Source organism: Eleutherodactylus coqui, chromosome 3, assembly GCF_035609145.1.
Source record: "Eleutherodactylus coqui strain aEleCoq1 chromosome 3, aEleCoq1.hap1, whole genome shotgun sequence".
Lineage (NCBI taxonomy): Eukaryota > Metazoa > Chordata > Amphibia > Anura > Eleutherodactylidae > Eleutherodactylus > Eleutherodactylus coqui.
In genome coordinates this window covers 12626898-12651623 of record NC_089839.1, presented here as the reverse complement: position 1 = coordinate 12651623, position 24726 = coordinate 12626898, and the positions used below count along the sequence as shown (strand labels likewise).

The following is a 24726-nucleotide window of genomic DNA, read 5'->3' as shown; positions in this document are numbered from 1 at the left end:
AACTCAATTTTCAATCAGCAAAACCGCCCAACAGTAAGACGTCCTTGTTGCCCATAACAGCCAATCACAGCGCAGCTCTCATCTCTAAAGCTGCTGAGGCAAGATGAAATCTGCATCCAAAAAGATCCAAAGATCTAGGGGGACACAAGACAAAACGGCTACCAACGAAGGCTGCAGAGCGTTTTGTGACCTTGATTTTCACGTTTACCACTCTGCTTTCGTGTACAACATAACATTGTCGAACAAACAGCGGGAACAGGAAACCCAAACAGGACAGGTGTCTTCCGCCCTCCCATTATCTCAATGAAGTCAGAAATGAGCGGCGACTACCAGACAGATGGATCGGCTATGCTAGTGGTGAGAATCGTGAACCTCTTCCTCGCCCGACGTTCCCCAAACCTTACGCCTTGTGATTAGAGTCTACATGCCCCCCTTACCGCCAACCGTGATCTGCGGCATCCTAGAAGTCACTGCATCCGTTAGTCGTGATCCGCTACTACATGTATGGCTGGAACTTGACTTCGGGCTGCATCTGTGTCCAGTGACAAAAGGGGGCTGCACTGAACACATTTTTGATGCTGTGGAAGAAAACTTTGAGTTTCTGTTTCCATCTCTATTAAATATCAGTATCGGAGTCATTAATCGTCAGTTCTGGGGTCTCACATCGTTAGTAATAACCCTGTACTTTGTTTCCCAAGACCTCTGCTTGCTGATAGTGACTTGAAAGTTGCTCAACTTTCATTATGTAATGATTAGTGGGGTCCGTTCAGTCTTTGGCCAGGCTTCCAGCATTCGACAGGATGCAATAAGGCAGCACGCTGCGCTACTTTGTCCTAACGTTTAATGGAGTTCAGCAACGGATGTTGAGGTGAACGAGTCCTGGGAAATTTGTCAATACCCACAAACCCGGGATGTGCGGACACAAAATGTAATTACCAAATATACAGAGACTACAATAGGACGTCGTGGGGGCAGCTGTAAACAGTCAGGATCCAGCGGCGGGGAGGCGGAGTCTAGGACCGCGCCGAGGAGGCGGAGTCTAGGACCGCGCCGACAGGCACTGATTCACAACTTCCAGCAAATGGGAATTCTCCAGCGCGGCCGCCACACGTTCCTTGTCCGCCAGCTGCTTGTTTACTGCAGGAAGACAACGGGAAAGAATGATCAGTCTCATAACAAGTCAAGCCTTTTCACACTTGCTAATTGCTGTAGGTGAAGCCTCATACTCCAGTCACATCCAAAGCTGCAACAACCAAACCGGTGATGTAGTGCACTTTGGTACGTTGCATTAGATACAATATATCAGATCATACTGGGCGCCATTTATTAAAAACACGTCTAAAAGCGAAAGTTCATATCTAGCGGAACCGGTGCGGAGTATTAACAGCGGCAAAAACCGCATCAGAACGCGCGGATCCCCCACATTTGCACACGCTGCGGGGTATATTCGCACACCGCGTGACGTCACTTCATGACGTGAAAACGCGATTTTCCACTTCGGAATTCTGCGTACGGATTCTGCCCACTGACCAAAGTAAACAGATCAGAGCCAAAAAAACGTATCAGAAGGACGCGGATTTTATGTGGTTTAGAGGTGGAATCCATGTGGAAAATCCCGCAGTGCATCCGCGCCCGGGGGCGCTCACAGGCAGCGGAATCTGGCGCTATACGGGAGCGCACCGAGCGTCTGTTCAGATGTGAGGGATGTTGATGCGGATTTCGCTCTTTCAATTATAGTCTGCTGCGGATCAGCCATAAATCCACAGCGATGCAGAATGTCGCCGATTTCCTGCTGGGGAAAATCCGCAACAAATTTACTACGTGTGAATACGTCCCGAGGCCGCTGTCACACGGCCGAGAGAATCACGCGAGATTTGTGCGTTGCAAGACGCGCAATTACGAACCCCATTCTTTTGAGTGGAGTCACGCAGGAGCGATCTTTTTCCGCATCGCGATGTGGAAAAATAAATCGTGGCATGCCCTAACTGTGGGCGTTCCCTGACATCACCCATTGTTTTCAATAGGGCAGGTAAAGCATGGCACGGCGTGCGAGGGGCATGCGAGTGTGGTGCGAGGTTCCCAGTAAAAACAATGGCAAACACTGCGCAATCCTCTGCCGCCGCATGGACGCAGGATCACCGTTTAACCGAAGTGATGAGAGAGGCTTTTACACACAAGAACGCCTCGCGCCCGCGGGGACATCGCAGGCTGGCAAGCGCGATATTGGGCCAACTTTCACACGAGCAAGGGCGACATCGGGCCATGAGAACTCCCCGCAGATGTGAGGCGCTTATGTCAAACGCATCTTGCATCACTACGGGGAGCTGCCGGCCGCGACGCAGGGTCGCACATTTTCTCCTATTGCTTTCCATGAGTAAACCTCGCATCGCACTGCGTGCGCCGGACGTGTTGAGAACAATGGCGCCGCGAGGGCGCGCAGCCAGATAGGACATGCTGCGATTTGTTTCCCGCATTGAATCGCAGTGCCATGCAGGAAAGCGCCGCTCATGTCTGACTATTCACATTTCTGCGTCTCACAACACACAAATCCCGCGCGGTTTTCTTTCCGTGTGAAGGCGTCCCGAGGGCGTGCGGAGAATCTGCAGGACAGAATCTGCCTTAACACTCCGCGGTCGCGGTTCTGGTTCGTTGCGTTTTGCTGCGGCTCATCTCAAGTTTTGGTTCGAAAATCTGCTGTGCCAACGAATCGGCAGCGACTGTTGTGGATTTTGGCGCAGATTTCGGTCTCTCCACTGAAGAGTATGGCAGAAATCCGTAAGTTTTCCCAACCCCCTGCTAAAACGGACATACTGCAGATTAAATTTGCGCACGGACTTATTGCGGATGTTTCCCTGCGGCGCGTGGATGAGGTTGTTATAAATGTCCGTCGCGCCGCTGTAAATTCTGCGGATTTTCCATATGGAATATCAGGCGAATCCCCCCGTGTGAATAGGGCCTGATAAGGAAGCCACTCCTTGTCGCCCGCAGCAACCGAGACATCTTCCCCCTTGGGCAGCTTTAATAACTGAGGGTCATTGTGTGAGGGCCGCCGCGCCAGCAGCGAGTAAGCAGTGAGGCGGGAGACAAGCGGAGGCCTGAGGTGTGACAGGGGAGCGGCACGTAAATGTGGGCCTAGTTTATTAAAACGGTCAGTAAGATGTTCTTGTTGCCCCCGGCAACCAATCAGAGCTCAGCTTTCATCTCTGAAGCCGCTGTAGTAAAATGAAAGCTGTGCTGTGATTGGTTGCTACGGGCAACAAGAACATTTTTACCAATAGACAGTTTTGATAAATGAGGCCCATTATATGTAAGATGAATCTGTGATGCGAGGCCACAATAAGCAGGTCCTCCACAGTGAGGCCTAAGTCTAATGCTGTGCCGATGCATCATGGGAGAGCTGTAAGAGTGAAAACAAAAAGCTCTGCCTCAAGATGGTGTCTGATAAGCATCAGACAGGGGGCTGCACTGCAGGAAGTGACTGGAATATACAGAGGAGACCTCCGGAGTGTGACAGACATGGTTTTTAAGGAAGCAGAATTTTTGGGGGTATCTTGTGCAGTCCCCTTTAAGGCTGTGAGCCAACATATAGCAAAGTCCAAATGTCCCCCTGCTCCTCACCTGCGTGTTCGGAGGCGTGAGTACCGGGCGTGATGTGAACATCCACCTGCATATAAAGACAGTTTAAATCAAGGTGCGCAAAACAGAAGGACAATTAATTGTGCGCTGTCACTTTAAATGACTTTCACGGCTTGTAATCTACTTTTATCTCAGCATGCAACCGTGACATCCGCCTATCTGTGCTGGAGTCGGAGATCCAACCCCTGCTATCATCATAGCTCAAGATCCTGATTCTGTTCCTTCCCCATGCTTTACACTGCAGCATTGCTCGCTCAAATTATCTTCCAAGCAAACGCCGAGCAGGAAGCTGGTGCCTGGCATCCAACTAGAGAGGACACAAGGGGCCCAAGGAATTGGTGGGGCTCCAGATGTGCAGCCTTTAAGTACTGATGGCCTATCCTCACTGGAGTGAATGGAAACTGTGCCTGTAATACCAAGCTGGGCCACAGCAGACAGAGCGGAGCTGTCTGCTTCCTGTACACTGGTTCAGCGAACAGCTGATCGGCAAGGGTCCTGGGCAGCAGACCCCACTCATCTACTACTGGATACCGCTCCTAAGTATAGGCCATCAACGTTAACCCCTTAAAGGAGATGTCCCGCGCCGAAACGGGTTTTTTTTTTTTTAAACCCCCCCCCCGTTCGGCGCGAGACAACCCCGATGCAGGGGTTAAAAAAACAAACAGCACAGCGCTTACCTGAATCCCGGCGGTCCGGCGTCTTCATACTCACCTGCTGAAGATGGCCGCCGGGATCCTCTATCTTCATGGACCGCAGGGCTTCTGTGCGGTCCATTGCCGATTCCAGCCTCCTGATTGGCTGGAATCGGCACGTGACGGGGCGGAGCTACACGGAGCTACACGGAGCCCCATAGAGAAGAGGAGAAGACCCGGACTGCGCAAGCGCGGCTAATTTGGCCATCGGAGGGCGAAAATTAGTCGGCACCATGGAGACGAGGACGCCAGCAACGGAGCAGGTAAGTATAAAACTTTTTATAACTTCTGTATGGCTCATAATTAATGCACAATGTACATTACAAAGTGCATTATTATGGCCATACAGAAGTGTATAGACCCACTTGCTGCCTCGGGACATCTCCTTTAAGGAAATGAATATTTTGGTCATAAGAACATGCCAATTGTTTTGAAGGCTTGTGTTTTGGTGGTGTACGGTGACCCTCATGGGAGCACGGATTGTATTCTATAACTTTTATTAATGGTTTTGGAAGGCAGGGAGGAAAAACATGAATTCTGCCATTTTTTTTGCTTTTCTGCCGATCGGTATGATTAGGACACCAAAGTTATATTTTTCTTTAGGTTTTTCCAGAATAAAAACCCTTTTTTAGTATTTTTTTTGTTTCACTGCATCCAAACTCCAATACGTTTTTTTAATTTTACGGACGGCGCTCCAGGGGCTTGTTTTTCACGTTTTTTTTTATTGGTACCATTTTGGGGTACATATGGCTTTTCTTGATCGCTTTTATAGGGGGGCAAAACAAATATATAAAAAAGGAAGTATTCTGACGCGTTCTTTGCTTTTATGTTTCGTTGTTTTTTATACCGTTTGTCGTGCAGAATAAAAAGTGCGTTCAATTTATTATTACATTTTACTGCCTACATTTATGTCCCTTTAGGGGACTTGAACTTACAATCTCATCGGTACTGCAGTGTATTATAGCAATCACAGGCTAGGGCAGACCCAGACATCATTCACTGGGGTCCAGTTGCCATGGCAACCCATTAGCACTTCGCAATTACATTGACGAGGATGTCAACATTAATCCCTGCATGGGGGGGTTTAACGGCAAGGATCAGTGTTCTCACCGATCCCTACTGCTGCAGCTGGCGGAGGCTCACCTCCTGAGCCCGTGCCATCCACATGCCGTAAATAGATGGAATTTCCCCTCCACCTCTTCCTCCCCGTGAAGCACATCATAGGGGTTAAACGTTACATAACCCCTTCAACAGCCCCATGGCCACCTACCAGTAATCACTCACCTTAAATCTCTCGGGCAGGGAACGCAGAAGCTTGACTTTAATGGACAGCCCGATCAGGGTGGCCATGCTGCAGTGAGGGATTGTGGGAGTGAACTCCACCGACACCGTGCTCTCCTTATCCTCCACCTGTAGAGACATCAAGTGTTAGTCGAAGTGCTTGGGAAGATACGCTGCACTATATCAGGCGTTCTACTCCAATCACAGCCAAAGCTGCATACAAAAGTCTACTTTACAGCAGCTAGCAAACAACATCCATAGTGAGCTTAGCCACGGGACTGCGAGGGTTAACAGTCTGATGACAGAAAAGGGGGAATAAATGACTTCTCTCACAATACAGCAGATTACATTGTAGGAGTCAGAAAACCAGCAGAATGTTAACCGCAGCTCTGGGAGTGACTAGAGCACAAGACCGTCACGTTACTGTATACTTTAACCCCTTGGTGACATGAGACATACATGCATGAGGGGGGAGTATAAAGTGGGCTCAGAACCTAAACCCATCCTACGCCCGCTGGCTATCAGCGGATAGCTAGTATGCTCCGGTTGCAGCCATGGAACTACTTAGATGCCGGGGTCAGTGCTCACCGCCCCCCCCCCCCCCCCCCCCCTCCCCGAGGAGGTGCGCACCTTCACCCTGATCTCCTCCACCACGTTCAGCTCCTCCAGGCTCAGCGGATGCTCCGGGTCATTGATGGAGCGGATGAGATGTAGAAGGTTAAGGAAGTTGGTTCTGAGAACGCGAATCCCCCGGCCGCCGCCGTCCCCGAGATCAAAGGGCGCCGGAGGGGAGTCTGACGCTCTGCTGGACGGGAACAGCTGGAAGAAACCTGATGTGGGTAACCCTTCCCACCCCGACACATATATACATAGCGGGCGAGAAGGGCTTCCCACAAAATTATATATATATGTCATGTGGATGGCGGGGGGCAGGAGCGGCAGCTTCCCGCTGTAACTGCTGAGAACGCCGATCCCCATTGTTAACCCCTTTCATGCCATGCACAATGTTGACCGCAGCATGCAGGATGTTGAGAGGGAGGGCACACCCCCCTGTGATGTCATCAGTCCGCCACAAAATCTTGGAGGGCCATTGGGTTTCCATGACAGCCGAAAGCCAGCCAATGACATCCAGGCAAAAATGGTAATATTACACTGCAGCACAGGAGTATTGCAGTGTAATATCTGAGCAAGCTTGAGACTGCAGGGGTTGGAGGGGGAAAAAAAAAAAAAAAAAATTAAAAGATTGTAAAAACACACTTTTTGGCACATTTGTGGCCTTTTTATTTACAAAAACAACTAAAAAACCCTCCTGTGGTGTCGCTTCAGTACAACGATGTGGGCACTCTTCTACCCCACAGGGGAAACGCAAAAAGAGCCAAGAAGCTTTCTGCCCGCGTCGCCGCCTGAAAAAACACGAAAAAAAAAAAAAAAAGACTTGTTAGAAATAGAAAAAAACGATACATAATGAGTGTTGAAATTTTACCAATGTGTAAAAAAGAAATAAAAAATCTTACGAGATTTGCGCGTTGCGAGCCGCACGAATATGAAGCCTGCTCTTTTGAATGGGTCACACACGTGCGGTTTGCTCCCGCATCGCATACAGTTCGCGGCGCGGCGCCCTCACATCGCATGTCGTACTCACCGGCGGCGGCACGCAGTGCGATGTGGGGTCTCCCCATTAAGAAAACAGAAACGCCTCGCAGCAAAACCGCACGTTGGCGAGCGCGAAATCAGCCGTGCTCTGTGGCTCGGTATCGCACTCGCCCGTGTGACGCCCCCTCAGGGGTTAGTGTCGGGTCTGTGCAGGTTATTGTTCACCGACAGCAAGCAGAGAGCTTGAGAATTGTGAGAACCAAAAAGTAAAAGTTTAGAAGAAAGTTACAGAACTTTTCATTCAACTTTTACTTGAGTTGCTAAAAAGGCGTGGTCTCGCATACAGTTGGGCGGGGCCTTAGTCAGCTGGCATCGGGGCGGGGCCTCAGTTATCGCTAACGGTCGGATCACGTGCGGTACAACACTACGGTCAGGATATCAAAGATCTCGCGGTCGTCGATCCTGTCGTGCAGCTGCTCGTCCTCGTCCTGCGCCGTCACCTGCCGCTCCCCGCTGCGCTGGTAGATGAGCGGGTTGGCGTTCTCCAGCTGACTGCTGCCCACCATCCTCTGGCCGCACCGCGCAACCCAACTACGAGGAGACTGGCACCGACAAACCGGCTATGGTCATGTGACGCGACATTAATCCCGTGATTGGACCGTTAAACTCCTCCTGCGTTCTCATTGCTCGCACAGTTATCACGTGTGCAGGAAGTACTGGTGACGAAGAAGGAGGGGTTAAGCTTGATTGACAAGGAGAGGCTATTATGATACCCAATAGCGGTGCTCGTTCTGTCAGGAAGCTCCGCCTCTTTGTGCTTCAGGATCACCTGTAGTTTTACAGCACGGAAGTCTTGTCTAAGAAGGGCGGAAGTTGAATTCCGCCATTATTGATTCTGGAGAAAGTACTTTTTAAAGGGGAAGTGTTTCTTTTTTTTCCTCTTTGACTCAGTGCTCATTCACACGGCCGGATGCAATGTTGGTTCATGAGCGTTTTGCACAGATACCGCTGATTCATTTAAATGGCTATTAAGCCAAACAAAGTGGTGGAGTACGCAGGTTTGCGCAGTGTTTTGCGCATACCCACGCGTATATATGTGTGCAAATGCGCACAAAATAAAGCAGGCTCTATTTTCTTGCGTTCACGAAAATCATAAGCGCCAAAAAAAGAGATGAGAATGAACCATTGAAATGAATAGGTTCTGTTCTCCGTGTTTTGCGTGCGGGATGTTTCCACGCGCAAAAACACAGTTGTGTGAAGAAGCCCTCAAATCAACAAAAACACCGGAGTGATGGCTGGCATCTGAGTGCGCTCCGCTTTGCACCGATCATTGATAAGGGCGGCTTCACGCGGGCGTATGGGATTTTGCATATGAAGAAATCTTTTTTGCGCACGTATCGGCGTATTTTACTGTACTTTTTGCGCTCGCGGGATGTTTTTTTCCGCATGAGACACAAACGCCCCGAGTTACATGGCCAGTTGGCCTTATCAGCTCCAGATGCGTTCTTTTTCCCGTGGAATTGCGCTGCTTTTTACGCCTCTGCTTGCATATTGCGCGCACATTTGCGCATCCCACATAGACGTCTACAGGTACCTTTGATGCACCGGACATTAGAGCGCGTTCTATTCTTTTGCGGTCGCCGTTCACATGAATATATTTGCGAGATCTCTGCACCTCGCAGCACACAACTCTCGTGCGGTTTTCTCGGCCGTGTGACACCGGCCTAACGCCTCTTTCATACGAGCAACAGCGGTATCGCCGCAAAAAAATCGCCGCGCTATTGCAGCCTTGTTCCGCTAGTTTCACACAGGCGATCGTGATTTTGCCACGAGAAAATCGCGCCACCATCACGCCTTTTTTTAAAGGATAATTTCGCATCGCTGCCGCCCGCGATTTATTACCCCAACAGTTAATAGGATGCAAGTTTGTTGCGATGCGATAAAAAGGAAACGTGGGAGATAAAAAAAAAAAATCGCACATCGCAGAAAGATGAAGCACACCGCGATTCTGTTCTCTCAACATGGCATCAGTGAAATATCGCGGATCGGAAGGAAACCGTTAAAAATCATTGGCTTCAGATTGAGTTTGTTACTGACCATCCCAACAGGTGAAAGTCGCAAGTTCATGTGATGCGATAAGAAGGGAGGCTCCATGGGGAAACATGGGAGATTACAAAATTGCACATCGCAGAAAGATGAAGCAGCCGCAATGGGGTTTTTTCGCAACACGGTATCAGTGAAAACGTTGCTAATCTGAAGGAAACCATTGAAAGCGCGAGTCTCACAAACGTGTTTTGTAGCGCTGTCGCATTGCTGGAGAATCGCATGATTTCGTCGCCCGCGTGGAAGCCGCCTACGCCTTAATTTTGTCCTTTTGCGGCAGCCGACGAGCAACGGCTGGAAGATATATAAACCGGGACAGGATATAAAAAGAAAAGAAAAATCCTGAGACTGGCGGGTTTTCACTGGATGTCACCGCTGCTCTCTGGATATCACCACTGCTCTCTGGATGTCACCGCTGCTCTCTGGATGTCACTGCTCTCTGGATATCGCCATTGCTCTCTGGATGTCACTGCTGCTCTGGATGTCGCCACTGCTCTCTGGATGTCGCCACTGCTCTCTGGATGTCACCGCTGCTCTGGATGTCGCCACTGCTCTCTGGATGTCGCCACTGCTCTCTGGATGTCACCGCTGCTCTGGATGTCGCCACTGCTCTCTGGATGTCACCACTGCTCTCTGGATGTCACTGCTCTCTGGATGTCACCGCTGCTCTGGATATCACCACTGCTCTCTGGATGTCACCACTGCTCTCTGGATGTCACTGCTCTCTGGATATCACCACTGCTCTCTGGATGTCACTGCTGCTCTGGATATCTCAACTGCTCTGAATGTCAACGCTGCTCTCTGGATGTCACTACTGCTCTCTGGATGTCACTGCTGCTCTGGATGTCACTGCTGCTCTGGATGTCAACGCTGCTCTGGATGTCAACGCTGCTCTCTGGATATCACTGCTGCTCTGGATGTCACTGCTGCTCTGGATGTCAACGCTGCTCTCTGGATGTCACTGCTGCTCTCTGGATGTCACCACTGCTCTGGATGACACCGCTGCTCTTTGGATGACACCGCTGCTCTCTGGATGTCACCGCTGCTCTCTGGATATCACCGCTGCTCTCTGGATGTCACCACTGCTCTGGATATCACCACTGCTCTGGATGACACCGCTGCTCTCTGGAAATCACCGCTGCTCTCTGGATGTCACTGCTGCTCTGGATATCACCACTGCTCTGGATGTCACTGCTGCTCTGGATGTTACTGCTGCTCTCTGGATGCCACCGCTGCTCTCTGGATATCACTGCTGCTCTGGATGTCAACGTATATATATATAGCATTGCTAGTCTTTTTAGAATAAATCTGCAATTTATTTGTCAAGCCTTGTCCGTTTTAAAATGAACCATAACTTTGAAGATTGTGTTCATAAGACTGGGTTCCAGCTTACCTGTGATAAAAAAGTTGGTGGTGGTGCTGCGTCCGAGGAGTGTGCCCACAGATGAGGGTAGAGTGAAGGCCTTGTCACGGGCTCTACCATCTCCTCGATACGGGTGGCTAGGAACTGATCTTGTTGCTGGCTGGGGGAGAACACAACAAAAGTAACCTAAGTAACCTGAAGTCCTGTTTGTCACTCGTGACGCCACTGTTCAGTTCTGTGCTGCAAATCCCTTTAATAAAACAAGGTAGTCCACACACAGGAAAGTACTTTGGCGAGTCAAGACGGGGAACGGTCGGTTACTAAACTTTGGTAACGGTACTCAAATAAAACAGTCTTATCACAGGAACAAGACCAGTGCAGGGTTTCAGCAGTGAAGGTACTCGGGGCATTTGTACAATCCACAGCCTGAGTTATCCGTCGGATCTTTCTCTCTCCACTGTCGCACACTCACTCTTCTCTCGCTAGTAGCGGTTTCCATTCTTCCAGGTAGTATGTAGAAACTGCGCTATACACCCACGCGTTTCCACCACGTCCGGCTTCCATACTCTCCTGGAAAAGTTGGTAACAGGAGGGTTCCTGGCACGGCCGGGCTCTGGTGTGAGTGGCAGCCCGTCTCTCCATCTCCTTTTTCTCTCTCACATTCTGACTCTGTTGCTCTGTTTCTGTCTTTCACTTCTCATGCATCCACATAATTACCCATACATCACATGACCAACAACCAATCCATGAAAAGACAAAACGATACAATTCCCAGACAGCACCACACATGAACAGACATTAACTCTTTCATGCCTGCAAACTTCCATGCACATAAAACTGATGCATCTTGCAATTAAAGCATGAACACAAGACAGACATAAAGCATGCATACTGAGGTGCAGTAGTGGACCCCAACTTTTGTCACTGCAGTGGCAGCGAATCTGTGCAGGTATGTTAGAGTGCAGGAGCCATTAGACCGATCAGGTGATGATTTGAGCTTTCGTTCTGCAGGCGTGCAGAAGCCCGGGAAAGCTGGGTCCTAATCCGCCTGTATTCTGACGACTCCAACCTTGCAATCCCGCTAAAGTCATCGATCGAGGCTCTGCCGTGACAAGTGTTCGCAGCGGTGAGAGCACTCAGATTAGTCAATCCGTGACAAATTGGTGGAAGAGGCGGGATCGGTCGGGGTTCCCCCTCTCTCACCATTACAGGACCCCAAGGCTAGTCTCACACAGGCGTTAGTAAAAAAAAAAAATCAATGGAGGCGTTCTTAGGGGGCGTTTCAAACGCTGCAAAAAAACGCCTGTGTGAGAGCGGTCTCAGGCTGCCTTCTCACAGGGCAGAAACATGGAGATGTCAAAAACAGAAAGACTGAAGCTCCACCCTTTTGCCACCTTTTAAGCGAAATGTCCACGGTGGAAAATCCGCTGCAGACTTTGTGGATTGGCCGTGGATTTCACTCCCTCGTTTGAAGAGCTGAAATCTACAGTGAAAACTATACTTATATTCGTGATCGCAGGTCAGCCTCCGCGTCGGATCGGCGTCCTTCCAGCAGCCTATGGCATTCAGGGAGTATTCGCACTGTACTTTCACGGATCGCACTTTGCTGCATGCAGAACAAAACCCTTAATTAGAGCCTCAGCGGTGGCACGAAGACTTTGTCGTTTCCCAGAAGAGGTTTCATCTTATCGCATAATCTACTAATATGCAAATCAGAGCGGAAAGATACCGTGACAGCGCCAACGCCGGCGGATGTGCGGCAATAATCAGGCTTGTTTGCTCCGGATGGCAGAGGAAACAAAGGGGATTAATGTGATATAACGCTGGTTCTTGCTGTTCTTCTTTGGCTGCCATGGACAGTAACCCCAAACCTAACCCTAGGAGTGGGGTCTGCACGACCTCTGACCCCTCAGCGTGCAGTCACAGGGGAAGAATTAGCTATAATACACAAAGCCACATACGGCCAAATCTGCACCAAAACCCGCTTGTCTTAGGGCTCCTTCACACCGGAGTATCTGCGCACGTCATTGAGTTCGGTCTCACTTCCCAATGCAAAAATATAGAGCATGCTGTATTTTGTGCACATCTGCGCACCAAAGGGAACCGTAGAAGGCACGCGCACGCCATATGCACAAAATACAGTGGGGCAAAGAACACAGCAGGCCCTCGTTAGGCTAAATAGTCTTTTACATCAGGGCTGGGGGGGGGGCATGATATGAATACGCCCTGCATGCAAAAAAACGTACAGTACAATGCGCTGATACGTGCGCAAATCAACCTTGTTCACAGCGCAAATGTGTCATGCTGAAGTGAGCGCATTGCCGCATCCGCTCATATGAAGGAGCCCCAAATACGGATTTTGATACAGACTTGCAGTCAGAATTAAGGCATTTTCAGTTCCACATCAGATCCGCACGGAGGCCGGCAGATTTTCGTGCAGAAATGTACGCATTTTGTGCTGCATCCACATTCCACCTGTGTGAATTCTCCCTTATTGACCAACCATATATAATGTCCGGTTCTCACTAGCGCAGCGAAGGAAAGAGGAGATTTTACATCAAGGTCACAATGTTAAGAGATTCCTATTGATTTCGGGAGATCAAGAGCGTGGCGGCGGCGGGCACACAGGGCACTCAGGGTCAAATATAAAGATGCTGAACGGCCCCTTTATTAGAGCCCTTAACTAGTAGCGTTGGGCTCCTTTGGCTTTCAGAACCACAGCAATTCATCATGGCGCAGATTCCACTTGGTGTCAGAGGAGGCAGCATGCACCAAGAAAACCTTCCCCCACCATTACTGCACCTCCACCAGCTGACAGGAAGGGGTCAGCGACTCATGCTGCTGGCGCCAAATTCTGACCTCCCATCAGCAATAGAAATCTGCATCCAGGAGATGTTTCTCCGCTGCTCAGTGATACAAGTTTTGCGCTCTTTTGCCCGCTGGAGTCTTTCTGTTTCTCTTAGACACAATGGCGCTGGAACTGGTCGTCTGCTGTTATAGCCATCCGTGCGGAGGAACGGCGAGTTGTGTGTTCGGACACGTTAGTTGGAGCTCCAGCGTTGTATTCAGCTGACTGTGCAGCCTGTTGGTCAAAATGATTCCTGACATCCTCCTCCGACCCCTTTCAGTGATGAGTTGTTTCCATCCACAGGATCCCCTTTTACTGGATGTTTTTCTCCGTCACGCCATTCTCTGTATACTCTCTACACCGTTACATTAAAAAAAACGCTGCGGCTGGCAGTGAGACCCCGGCTAGTCTAGCACCGATGACCGGCCTCGTTGGAAGTCGCTCTGATCGCTGGATTTTTCCATCTAATGTTAATTCACACTGAAACTGATCCACGGAAAACTTGTCACGTGATTTTATATCGCACTCTGGGGCAGAATTTCCATAGAGGGAAGCGCCAAATGTGAGAGAGCTGCAGGATATAATAAAGGTGCCATAATGTATGTATCCTATGATGACGACGCTATATTCCCCACATCGTCTCATCACTTCCGTGTTCTTGCCTATTGTAGACCCGCTCCTGGTTTTGGCTCACAAAATACTGATGTGTATAGATCATTGTCAATCACTGATTAGGACCGCCCACTGGACTCCTAAGCAAGTCTTACAAGTTACACCGACTCTGTTCCTATACATGTATATATCTGCTCAGCTCCTCCTGCCCACAGATCGGGGTGACAGGTTCTCTTTAAAACAGTTCTGTGCCGAGGACTGAAACTTAGGGGAAACTGCGAGAGAAAAGCGTCCTGAAGGGAGACGGCAAGGACTATCAAAGGGTGGCCGAGGGGATTCCTGATCTGTCATCCCTGCACTATATTTCCTTCAATTCTCACTTGTTTTCAGTCTCTCAGTCCCCGGTGACCGCCGGGCTCCGTGTTCTGTTACCTCCTACAACTTCATCAGGTGTTTATTGAGGCGATTAATACTAACCGGCGAGTTATATCTCTCATAAACTGTTACCGGCAGGACAAAAGTCCAAGGAGTCAACTTAGTACATGGGAGGGAGAAAGGATTCACGAGGTCTACTGTATATAACCAGTACATAAAGCCGTATCATATCAACCATTGGATGGCGTTCCATAAATAATATATAGCACAGTGTGCACTATATGACCCTTGTGGGTATCATTATCCTAAACCTCAATTGCCTCTGTAGTTCTATTCTTGTACAAGGGGGCAGTAACATAGAGACATAGTATGTAAGGCTGAAAAAGGCATCTGTCCGTCCAGTTCAGCTTATTAACCCCCCAATGATGACCATGGGGAAGGAAAAAATCCCAACTAGGTAGAAGCCAATTTTTCCCATTTAGGAGAAAAGATTCCTTCCTGACTCCAATCTGGCAATCGGAATAATCCCCGGATCACCGGCCCGTCTGAAGTCATTAATGATTATAACGCATAATATCATAAAGCTCAAGAAAAGCATCCAGGTTCAGCTTGTACTCTTTTATCAAATTCGCCATCACCACATCCTCAGAAGAGAGTTCCGTAGTCTCACTGCTCTTACAGTAAAGAACCCACTTCTATGTTGGTGTAGAAACCTTCTTTCCTCTAGATGTAGAGAGCGCCCCCTTGTTACACTCAGAGTCCTGGGTCTAAATAGATGAGAGATCTCTGTACTGACCCCCGATGTATTATACATAGTTATTAGAGCGCCCCTTGTTACAGTCCTGGGTATAATAGATGATGGGAGAGATCTCTGTACTGACCCCCGATATATTATACATAGTTATTAGAGCGCCCCTTGTTACAGTCCTGGGTATAATAGATGATGGGAGAGATCTCTGTACTGACCCCCGATATATTATACATAGTTATTAGAGCGCCCCTTGTTACAGTCCTGGGTATAATAGATGATGGGAGAGATCTCTGTACTGTCCCCCGATGTATTATACATAGTTATTAGAGTGCCCCCTTGTTACAGTCCTGGGTATAATAGATGATGGGAGAGATCTCTGTGCTGAACCCTGATATATCTGTACATAGTTATTAGAGCGCCCCCTTGTTACAGTCCTGGGTATAATAGATGATGGGAGAGATCTCTATACTGACCCCTGATATATCTATACATAGTTATTAGAGCGCCCCTTGTTACAGTCCTGCGTATAATAGATGATGGGAGAGATCTCTGTGCTGACCCATGATATATCTGTACACAGTTATTAGAGCGCCCCCTTGTTACAGTCCTGAGTTTAATAGATGATGGGAGAGATCACTGTACTGACCCCTGATATATCTATACATAGTTATTAGAGCGCCCCCTTGTTACAGTCCTGGGTATAATAGATGATGGGAGAGATCTCTGTGCTGACCCCTGATATATTATACATAGTTATTAGAGCTCCGCCTTGTTACAGTCCTGGGTATAATAGATGATGGGAGAGATCTCTGTACTAACCCCTGATATATCTATACATAGTTATTAGAGCGCCCCCTTGTTACAGTCCTGGGTATAATAGATGATGGGAGAGATCCCTGTACTGACCGCTGATATATCTATACATAGTTATTAGACCGCCCTCTTGTTACAGTCCTGGGTATAAATAGATGATGGGAGAGATCTCTGTACTGACCCCTGATATATCTGTGCATAGTTATTAGAGCGCCCCCTAGTTACAGTCCTGGGTATAATAGATGATGGGAGAGATCTCTGTGCTGACCCCTGATATATCTATACATAGTTATTAGAGCGCCCCCTTGTTACAGTCCTGGGTATAATAGATGATGGGAGAGATCTCTGTACTGACCCCTGATATATCTATACATAGTTATTAGAGCGCCCCCTTGTTACAGTCCTGGGTATAATAGATGATGGGAGAGATCTCTGTACTGACCCCTGATATATTATACATAGTTATTAGAGCGCCCCCTTGTTACAGTCCTGGGTATAAATAGATGATGGAGAGATCTCTGTACTGACCCCTGATATATCTATACATAGTTATTAGAGCGCCCCCTTGTTACAGTCCTGGGTATAATAGATGATGGGAGAGATCTCTGTACTGACCCCTGATATATCTGTGCATAATTATTGGAGCGCCCCCTTGTTACAGTCCTGAGTATAATAGATGATGGGAGAGATCTCTGTACTGACCCCTGCTATATCTATACATAGTTATTAGAGCGCCCCCTTGTTACAGTCCTGGGTATAATAGATGATGGGAGAGATCTCTGTACTGACCCCTGATATATTATACATAGTTATTAGAGCGCCCCCTTGTTACAGTCCTGGGTATAAATAGATGATGGAGAGATCTCTGTACTGACCCCTGATATATCTATACATAGTTATTAGAGCGCCCCTTGTTACAGTCCTGGGTATAATAGATGATGGGAGAGATCTCTGTACTGACCCCTGATATATTATACATAGTTATTAGAGCGCCCCCTTGTTACAGTCCTGGGTATAAATAGATGATGGAGAGATCTCTGTACTGACCCCTGATATATCTATACATAGTTATTAGAGCGCCCCCTTGTTACAGTCCTGAGTTTAATAGATGATGGGAGAGATCTCTGTACTGACCCCTGATATATCTATACATAGTTATTAGAGCGCCCCCTTGTTACAGTCCTGGGTATAATAGATGATGGGAGAGATCTCTGTACTAACCCCTGATATATCTATACATAGTTATTAGAGCGCCCCCTTGTTACAGTCCTGGGTATAATAGATGATGGGAGAGATCTCTGTACTCCTGATATATCTGTGCATAATTATTAGAGCGCCCTTTTGTTACAGTCCTGGGTATAATAGATGATGGGAGAGATCTCTGCACGGATCCCTGATATATCCATACATAGGTATTAGAGCGCCCCTCAGCAGTCTTTTTTCTAAACTAAATAACCCCAGTTTGATAACCTCCCTGGGGATTGTAGTTTGCCCATTCCATTTATTACTGTAGTTGCCCCCTTTGTACCCGCTCAAGCTCTGATATGTCCTTCTTGAGTACTGATGCCAATAACTGTCCACAATATTCCATGTGTGGTCTGACCAGTGACTTGTGAAGAGGATGAACAATGTTCTCGTCATGTGCCCCTAGACCTCTTCTGATGCCCCCCATGATCCTATGTGCCTTAAGCTTATAGTTAACTAAAACCCCTAAGTCCTTTTTCATGTCGGTGTTTCCCATTTGGTGTGTAATGGTGGGTCAGAAAAGGTGTTGTCTCCCGTAAGGAGAGCACCCAGAAGATGCGTGGAAACACCCAGTAGGTAAGTAGGTCAGGGGGTGCATCGTCTCTACCCAAGAGCACCCAGAAAGGGTGTGGAGACACCTAGGAGGTGAGTGAGGAGACTTACAAGGGCATGCATGCTCCTCTGGGTAATATATGCAAATAAGGAAGATGGAACACTACCTTTACTACAATGGATACTAGCACAAGAATCTAGAGGAATCTAGTACAGTGGCCTTTGGGAGACCCAATATCTGATGTCTCAATGGTCATAGCAGATTTTCTTCTACCTCTTCACCTTCATTGATCTTCACTTGGGACCCCCTGAGGTGATACTATTTCTGGTGACTGTTTTTCGCTGAAGGGGCCTCTCCTAAGTGTAATGACTCCCTGTTATAAGGAGATATCGGAGGGGCGAGTCCACATCGGGGCTCCACTCTCGTCAGTGTTGTATCTTTATCCGGCACTAATTGCCCAATCGCTCTGGTTTTAATCTAAAACAATAAAGGTTATTTTTTAATCCGAGAAATTTTTGAGGTAATTAAGCTTTTTTTCTGCCTTCTGCGATTCCTTCCAGTGAGGGAAATCATGTGGATCTTATATAAGTAATCACACAGCAGTAAACTCCTTATCAATCATTAGCGGAGACGGAGAAGTTGTTTGTGGAGCGAATGCTGCGCTGTCAGCGGGACGCCGTGTGCCGGGCTGGATGAAACATTATCCCACTAGGTATAACGCCCCCCAGGGAGAGGTATAACACGGGGCGCTGATGGTGTAACAATCACAACTGACATCTCACCTGAGTTTTGTGGGGTAGAAGTCATAACTTTGCTTTTGTAACCCAAGATGTTGACAAATGTGAATTTGGTGCTTTGCCAACTTCATGATCACAGATTGGCACCTTAATTGGGGCAATTAAAGGAATTTTCCAGTCTTGTACATGGCATATTAATTTACTTTCTGTCTTAGGGCTCTCTCACACATACTTATTTTGCACATGGGAGCATGCAGCTGGTATGCAATGACACGTGGACCTTCTGCGTGCCGACAATCCCTTACATTATATTGGCGCACACACTGGTGTTAGCCAGCAGATGGCACTGTTGTATAACAGCAAAAAGAGAAAGCCTTTTAGGAAGCCCTGAATCCAAAATTGGATTGGAAAGGGTTAAAGGGGTTGTCCAGGCATCCGAAATACTTACCCAGTCTAGCGGTGCCTGAACCTCCACTTCCGACCCGGTTCCGACACCATGTCACATGTATGGCCCTTTTCCATCTCCCGTCATGTTATCGCACGGGGCGGTGTTTTCGGCTCATTTTAGAGTGACCCTACAGTTTCAGGGTCACTCTAAATTCTGTCCAGGCAAAGGAGAGGAGAGGAGTATATAACCTGCAGCTGTTCTTCTCTGCTGCCCCTCCGATCCAATAGTTTCCGGCCATCCAAGATGGCTGCAGCAGTTTTCAAACTGTCTAATGCGCACTGTTCATTGCTCTGATTGGTCAGTGCTGATCACATGAGCAGTCCAGTCCAATCAGAGAGTAGATATAGTGCATTCATAACACCTTCTTGAATTTTGTCTGGAAACCGGAGGGTCACTTTAATAACTAAGCCAACACTTTTCTCTACCTCCACCATGGCAGAAAAGGGGCCTGGCTTGGTTATTAATGGGCAACAGAAGGGGCTATGTAACTCGGTGTCGGAACCCGTCAGGATATGAAGGTCACGACCCCGCTGGATCCGGAAAGCATTTACCTTCCTTGGACAAGCCCTTTAAACAAAGTAGCAGCAGAAATCTCTCTGTACTCCAGGCTGAGAGCTCTTATCTACACTGATACATTGTAGCGAACCAGAGCTGTCAAAGCAGGACTATGTCTAAAAATGATTTTTAGTCTTAGTTTACCACGTGGTCACCTGATATCCTGTGTAGTGGAAATGAAGTGACAAGAAAAGGAGGCCACACTTGTTGCTTTCTATAAATGTATGACTTCACCCCATCAACTCCATCATATTTTTTTTACTATCAATTCTTTTAAAGAGGAACACTTGTAACTTTTAATCTATTTTTGCTGGAAGGGCCCCTAAAAATAAGGCGATTACAAAGTATCCTGCTGCTGTCAACCTCATTGATCAGCTGTAATCTCTGGGAGAACACAGCTGCAAGTGTTTTATTTTCCCACAGCACTCCCACAGGGCAAATGCAGTATTACACAGTTCTCATCAAATCCATGTAATATATGGATATGTTGGGTTGCCCATGAACAGAGGGAGACACTGGTGGCCAGAGACCCAGTAGTTGATCTTGGATTTGCTACTAATTATTTTAATTAGTGTTTTTTTTTTCAATCCTGACATGTATGGGATCAGATATGACCATCAGGGTTTTGTTTTTTTTAACTTTTTGGTGCAACTCTGCTGTCACTCCTCCACAACAAAGCTGTAAAGTGACATACACAAAACCAGTTCAGACTATCGTAGGAAAAGACGGGTCGGTCAGCTGACGGCTTCTATACCACGGAATACCCTCTGACCAGACCTACATAATCAATGCCATAATATATTTCCAGGGTGACCTGTGAGTCCCCTTTGTTGCATTCACAAAGGTTGTTCAGTTGAAGTCTGAATTTCACATAGTCCAGAAAACCGATTCACCGCAGTGGAAGTCACGTGAAAAAGTAGCAGATAACCGTGCCGCCACAGTAGAGAGCAGCTCTAATCGTATGAGCGGACTGGCAGGGCTGGGATCCTGCATATACACATTTATCATGTATGCCAGGTCATTGGCTGCCAACGTGGGGCGGTCTGCCCCTCCCCAGCTACCTTGCATCTAGATACTACAAGGAGTGATATCTGCCAGCTCACTGATTAGGTTCAGTCTTAGCCGGAGGACTCATGTACTGCTGATCTGTATAGCTCTCTGCCCGCTGACTTCACATCTGTTACAGTCATGGAAAAATTTCAGCAGGAAACCCCGGATTCGCACAATCCGCCGGACGAACTGATAATTTTTGTGAATGGCAAAAAGGTAAAAAAAAAAAAAAAAAAATTGCAATTTTTTTTATTTTGAATTGAAATTTTTTTTAGATCTTTGTTACATTTTTAGACAATTAATATTACGCAATTTCAACAAATCGTTTCCACGGACACAATTATGGATTTTTATTTGTTGCGAAAGGGAAAAAGTTTACAACAATTGCTTGTTTTTCAATTTCAATTTATATTTTTTCATATTTTTATCGCATTTTTAATACATTTATAGCATGAAATTGCGATGAACTGTTTTAGCGAACGTTCGCAACTATGGATTTACAATTTATATGATTGAGAGAAAGTTAAAAAAAACAACCTGCATTTAATTTTGACTTGTAATGATATATATAATTCTGTCTGAATGGATTGTCCGTCTATCAGAGGACGGCCGGTTATATTTGGTGTTAGATCTTATTTACACAGGTGATATAATCACACCCGTCCTCTGCGGTTGAGCGGCGCGCAGAACTCCAGCAATGTATTAACCTATTGTTTCCAAGAGTATCATTTACACGGACGTGTTTCCTCTCGCTGCGATGCGGTCAGACTGAAGATCTAAAACTTGTTCTATTTGTCCACGAGGTCATTGAAAACTTGCTAATTATTTGCTGTGGGCAAATTAATAATCGCCTCATCCCGCTTGTATATGGGCCGCGCAATATTTATATTTTTCCTATTAAAACAACGTGCGATTTTCGCATGCGTGAAAATGTGAAGAAATCCCATTAAGGCTTATTCACACAGCGTATATTGTTCCCATTTTCACAGCCGGCCGATATACGATACCATCTGATGCATTGGATTCCAACGCATCAGATCAGATGAGCGATTTTCATCCGCATTAAAGCGCCCGGCCAGCCAAGATAGCGCATTTTGGCCGGGCGCTTTTACGCAGCGCAGGAAAGATAGTCCTGGAACAATTTTTCTGGCCAGAATACGTTGGTGGCTGCATAGACTTCTATGGTAGAAGGAAGGTGGGAGGGAGTTCAGCAGCGTGACTGCTAAACTCCCTCCCCCTTCTATCCGCCCCTTGCTGGCTGTTTGCAATGGGAGGGGGCGGGATGGGGTGGGAGTTAGTTGCTAAGCTCCCGCCCCATCCCTCCCCATCCTGCCCCCTCACATTGCTGGCTGCTGACAAGGGGCGGAAAGTTAAGGCTCGTGAACGGGCGCACATGCTGTTGCCCCTTTCCCCTCCGTCCCCCATGCAGGCTCACCTCTCCTTTCCTCCCCACTTTCTCTTTGCAATGAGAGGGGACGGTTTGGGTGCGGAACTAAGCACCGCCCTGTCCCTCCTCCTCCCATTGCTGGTTGTCCAAAGCCAGCAATGGGAGGAGGCAGAAAGGGGCGGTGCTTAATTCTGCCCTCGTCCCACCCCCTCACATTACAAAGAGCGAGCAGCTAAACTCCCTTCCACCTCCCTTCTCCAGCCGCTGTCATTGGCTCCCATAGGAGCCCATGCAGTGAACAATGTATTCCGGCCCAAAAGATAGTTCCAGGACTATCTTTTGGGCCCGCCGTAAAAACGACCAGCGTTTCCAATCATCAGATTGGATGATCCATCATCCAATGCATCAGATCACAGCGTATATCAGCCAACCGTGAAAACGGCGGGCCGTTATACGCTTGCCGGAAAGAAGCCTTCATCTCATTATCATCACAGGCAGGATTACACTGAGAGGTGACACCTATATACAGATAACACAGGACCCACCATTGACAATTGGTCATTAGCTGCGACTATCAACTCCCCCACCTGCACAATGACTCCCGCACAGGTCACGGATCGTGTCTAGAACAATCTCCATACAAGTCAATGGGTCCTTCTATGTGAATGGCCTATGAAGCTGCTCTTCGTGCCGTTAAATGCCGCTCAGAAACGACGGCCGCCTCCAGAGTCATTTATGGACAACAGAATGAAAAATTCTACAATCATAAAATGAAAACAGATTAGAAAAAACTTTTTTTTGATCTGATCTTAATTAATAAAAAAAATTGGTATTTAGTCCCTTTATGTAAATTAGTAACTTGGTAAATGAATACATAGTCACAGTTAGGGATTGATATGTTACACATAGTGTAAGCCACCAACACACAGCTGAGCGTGACATCGGCTCTTGAAACTCGGCCCAATATCGCTCTGGTGAACGTGCGATGTCCACACGAATGCGAGGCGTATTTTTGTCAAAAAAGCCTCCCATACTTCCGTGAGGTCGCGATCCTCAGGCATGGCTTTCAGCGTTCAGCCCCGTCAGAGGATCGGCAAGTGTCTCCCATGGGTAACCGCCCCTCGCACGCCGTACGATGTAATTTCCTCTCCCATTGAAAACAATGGTTGATGTGTGTTCCGAGGAACGTGCAGAGAGTGAGCGCGCCTCAATTGTTTCCCACTTGTGTATATGACTCATCCAGAACAATGGCGCTCATATTTGTGTATCTCGCAACACACTAATCCCGTGCGATTTTCTCAGCCATTTAGAAGCAGCCTAAAGATTTTTTTACTTTTCTCCCCCCATTTACAAAGTATCAGTTTTTAAACTTTTCAAAAATATTCAATTTACTAATTTAATTGTGCTTTTTTTAATTGTGTTTTTTTATTTACATAGTTTTTTTAGGTCAGGTTTATACCATAATATTGGAATAAAGTTCATTAACATGCCGTCACATTTGGGAATTGACACCGGTATATATTTTTGGTGAATAGGAGCTGAGCTGCAGTACCAGACACAACCTTTGGAGAAATGTGGCGCTGTTTTCTGGCGAAAGCAGCCAAATTTTCTAATCTTGGACAACCTCTTTAAGATTTATTTAAATGTCTGATCACCGGGGGTCTGACTGCTGAGACCACGCTGAGAACGACGCCCACCCCCCTGAATGCTCCATGTAAATGCAGCCACAGTGCGCATGTGTGACCACTACTCCATTCACTTCTATGGGAGATAGTCGAGCATATCAATCTTCATCCCATAGAAGTGAATGGAGCAGTGGTCACGCTCCACCGCTCCATGTCCATAGGGCATTTGGGATGTGTTCTCTGGATCGCTGCGGTTAGACCCCTGCCCGAGTGCCCGCTCCCCTTCCTCCTCCGGAGAACCTCTGTAACTGCAGTTAATCGAGTTTATGAAGACAATGTTTTCACACATGGACGGCGAACGAAGCGAAGATCCGTGGAAAAAACAAAAAGTGCTGCCAACTAGGAGATGTGTGCCAAGCCGGATCATTAATCTGTAGTTTTATAACTTTGATAACCCTTAAGACTGTTCTTTAACCCCGCGAAGACACAGCTAGCTGTTACTGTTTTCATCCAAGAGCCATAACTTTCCCGCCGTTGTCATAGCTGTATCAGGGCTCTTTTATGTTTGCAGGACGAGTTCTTTGTTAGCGGCACCATTTAATGGACCGTCTAATAAACTGAGAAACTTTTTGAAAACTTTCAAAAAATTATTTGTAGGGTGGAATTGAAAAAAAAACAACCCCCCCCCCTACCCCCGCAGTTTTTTTTTCAAAGTTTATTTTTTACATACTCTGCGCTATAAGACATGTTATCTTTATTCTGCATGTAGGACGATGGCGATACGAAGTTTATGTAGTTTTTGTTAAGTTTTAATGCCATTTTTCAAATTAAAAGTTTGCTTTGTGTTGGCAATTTCTGCAACTTGTGTGGTGCAGAGTGTTAAGGCAGCAGAATACAGTCCTAAGCCCTCGCTCATGACCTGAAGGTTGCCAGTTCAATCTCCATGTGGTTCAGGTAGCCGGCTCAAGGTTGACTCAGCCCTCCAGACATTCGAGGTTGGTAAAATGAGCTTGCTGTGGGGTTAAAGATGACTGGTGAAGGCAATGGCAAACCACTCTG

At 47.4% G+C, this 24726-nt stretch overlaps 1 protein-coding gene across 1 annotated transcript; it reads right to left on the bottom strand.

The window, feature by feature from the left end:
* Window positions 1-824: 824 nt before the first annotated feature.
* On the bottom strand, window positions 825-7879 carry CIAO2B (cytosolic iron-sulfur assembly component 2B). The gene is made up of 5 exons (XM_066595125.1): window positions 7642-7879; window positions 6240-6319; window positions 5613-5738; window positions 3619-3664; window positions 825-1137 (listed from the first exon to the last, which is right to left on the bottom strand). The coding sequence occupies exons 1-5, from the start codon at window positions 7766-7768 to the stop codon at window positions 1040-1042; spliced, it is 477 nt and encodes a 158-aa protein (XP_066451222.1). The 5' UTR covers window positions 7769-7879; the 3' UTR covers window positions 825-1039.
* Window positions 7880-24726: the final 16847 nt, after the last annotated feature.

What these genes read in the sequence shown, in the direction of transcription:
- CIAO2B (XM_066595125.1), bottom strand. Translation starts at nt 7,768, where the DNA reads ATGGTGGGCAGCAGTCAGCTGGAGAACGCCAACCCGCTCATCTACCAG. An exon ending in CGACGACCGCGAGATCTTTG is followed by an intron (nt 6,320 to 7,641) that starts ATATCCTGACCG and finishes TTAACCTTCTAC; the next exon opens with ATCTCATCCGCTCCATCAAT. An exon ending in TGGAGGAGATCAGGGTGAAG is followed by an intron (nt 5,739 to 6,239) that starts GTGCGCACCTCC and finishes ATGTCTCTACAG; the next exon opens with GTGGAGGATAAGGAGAGCAC.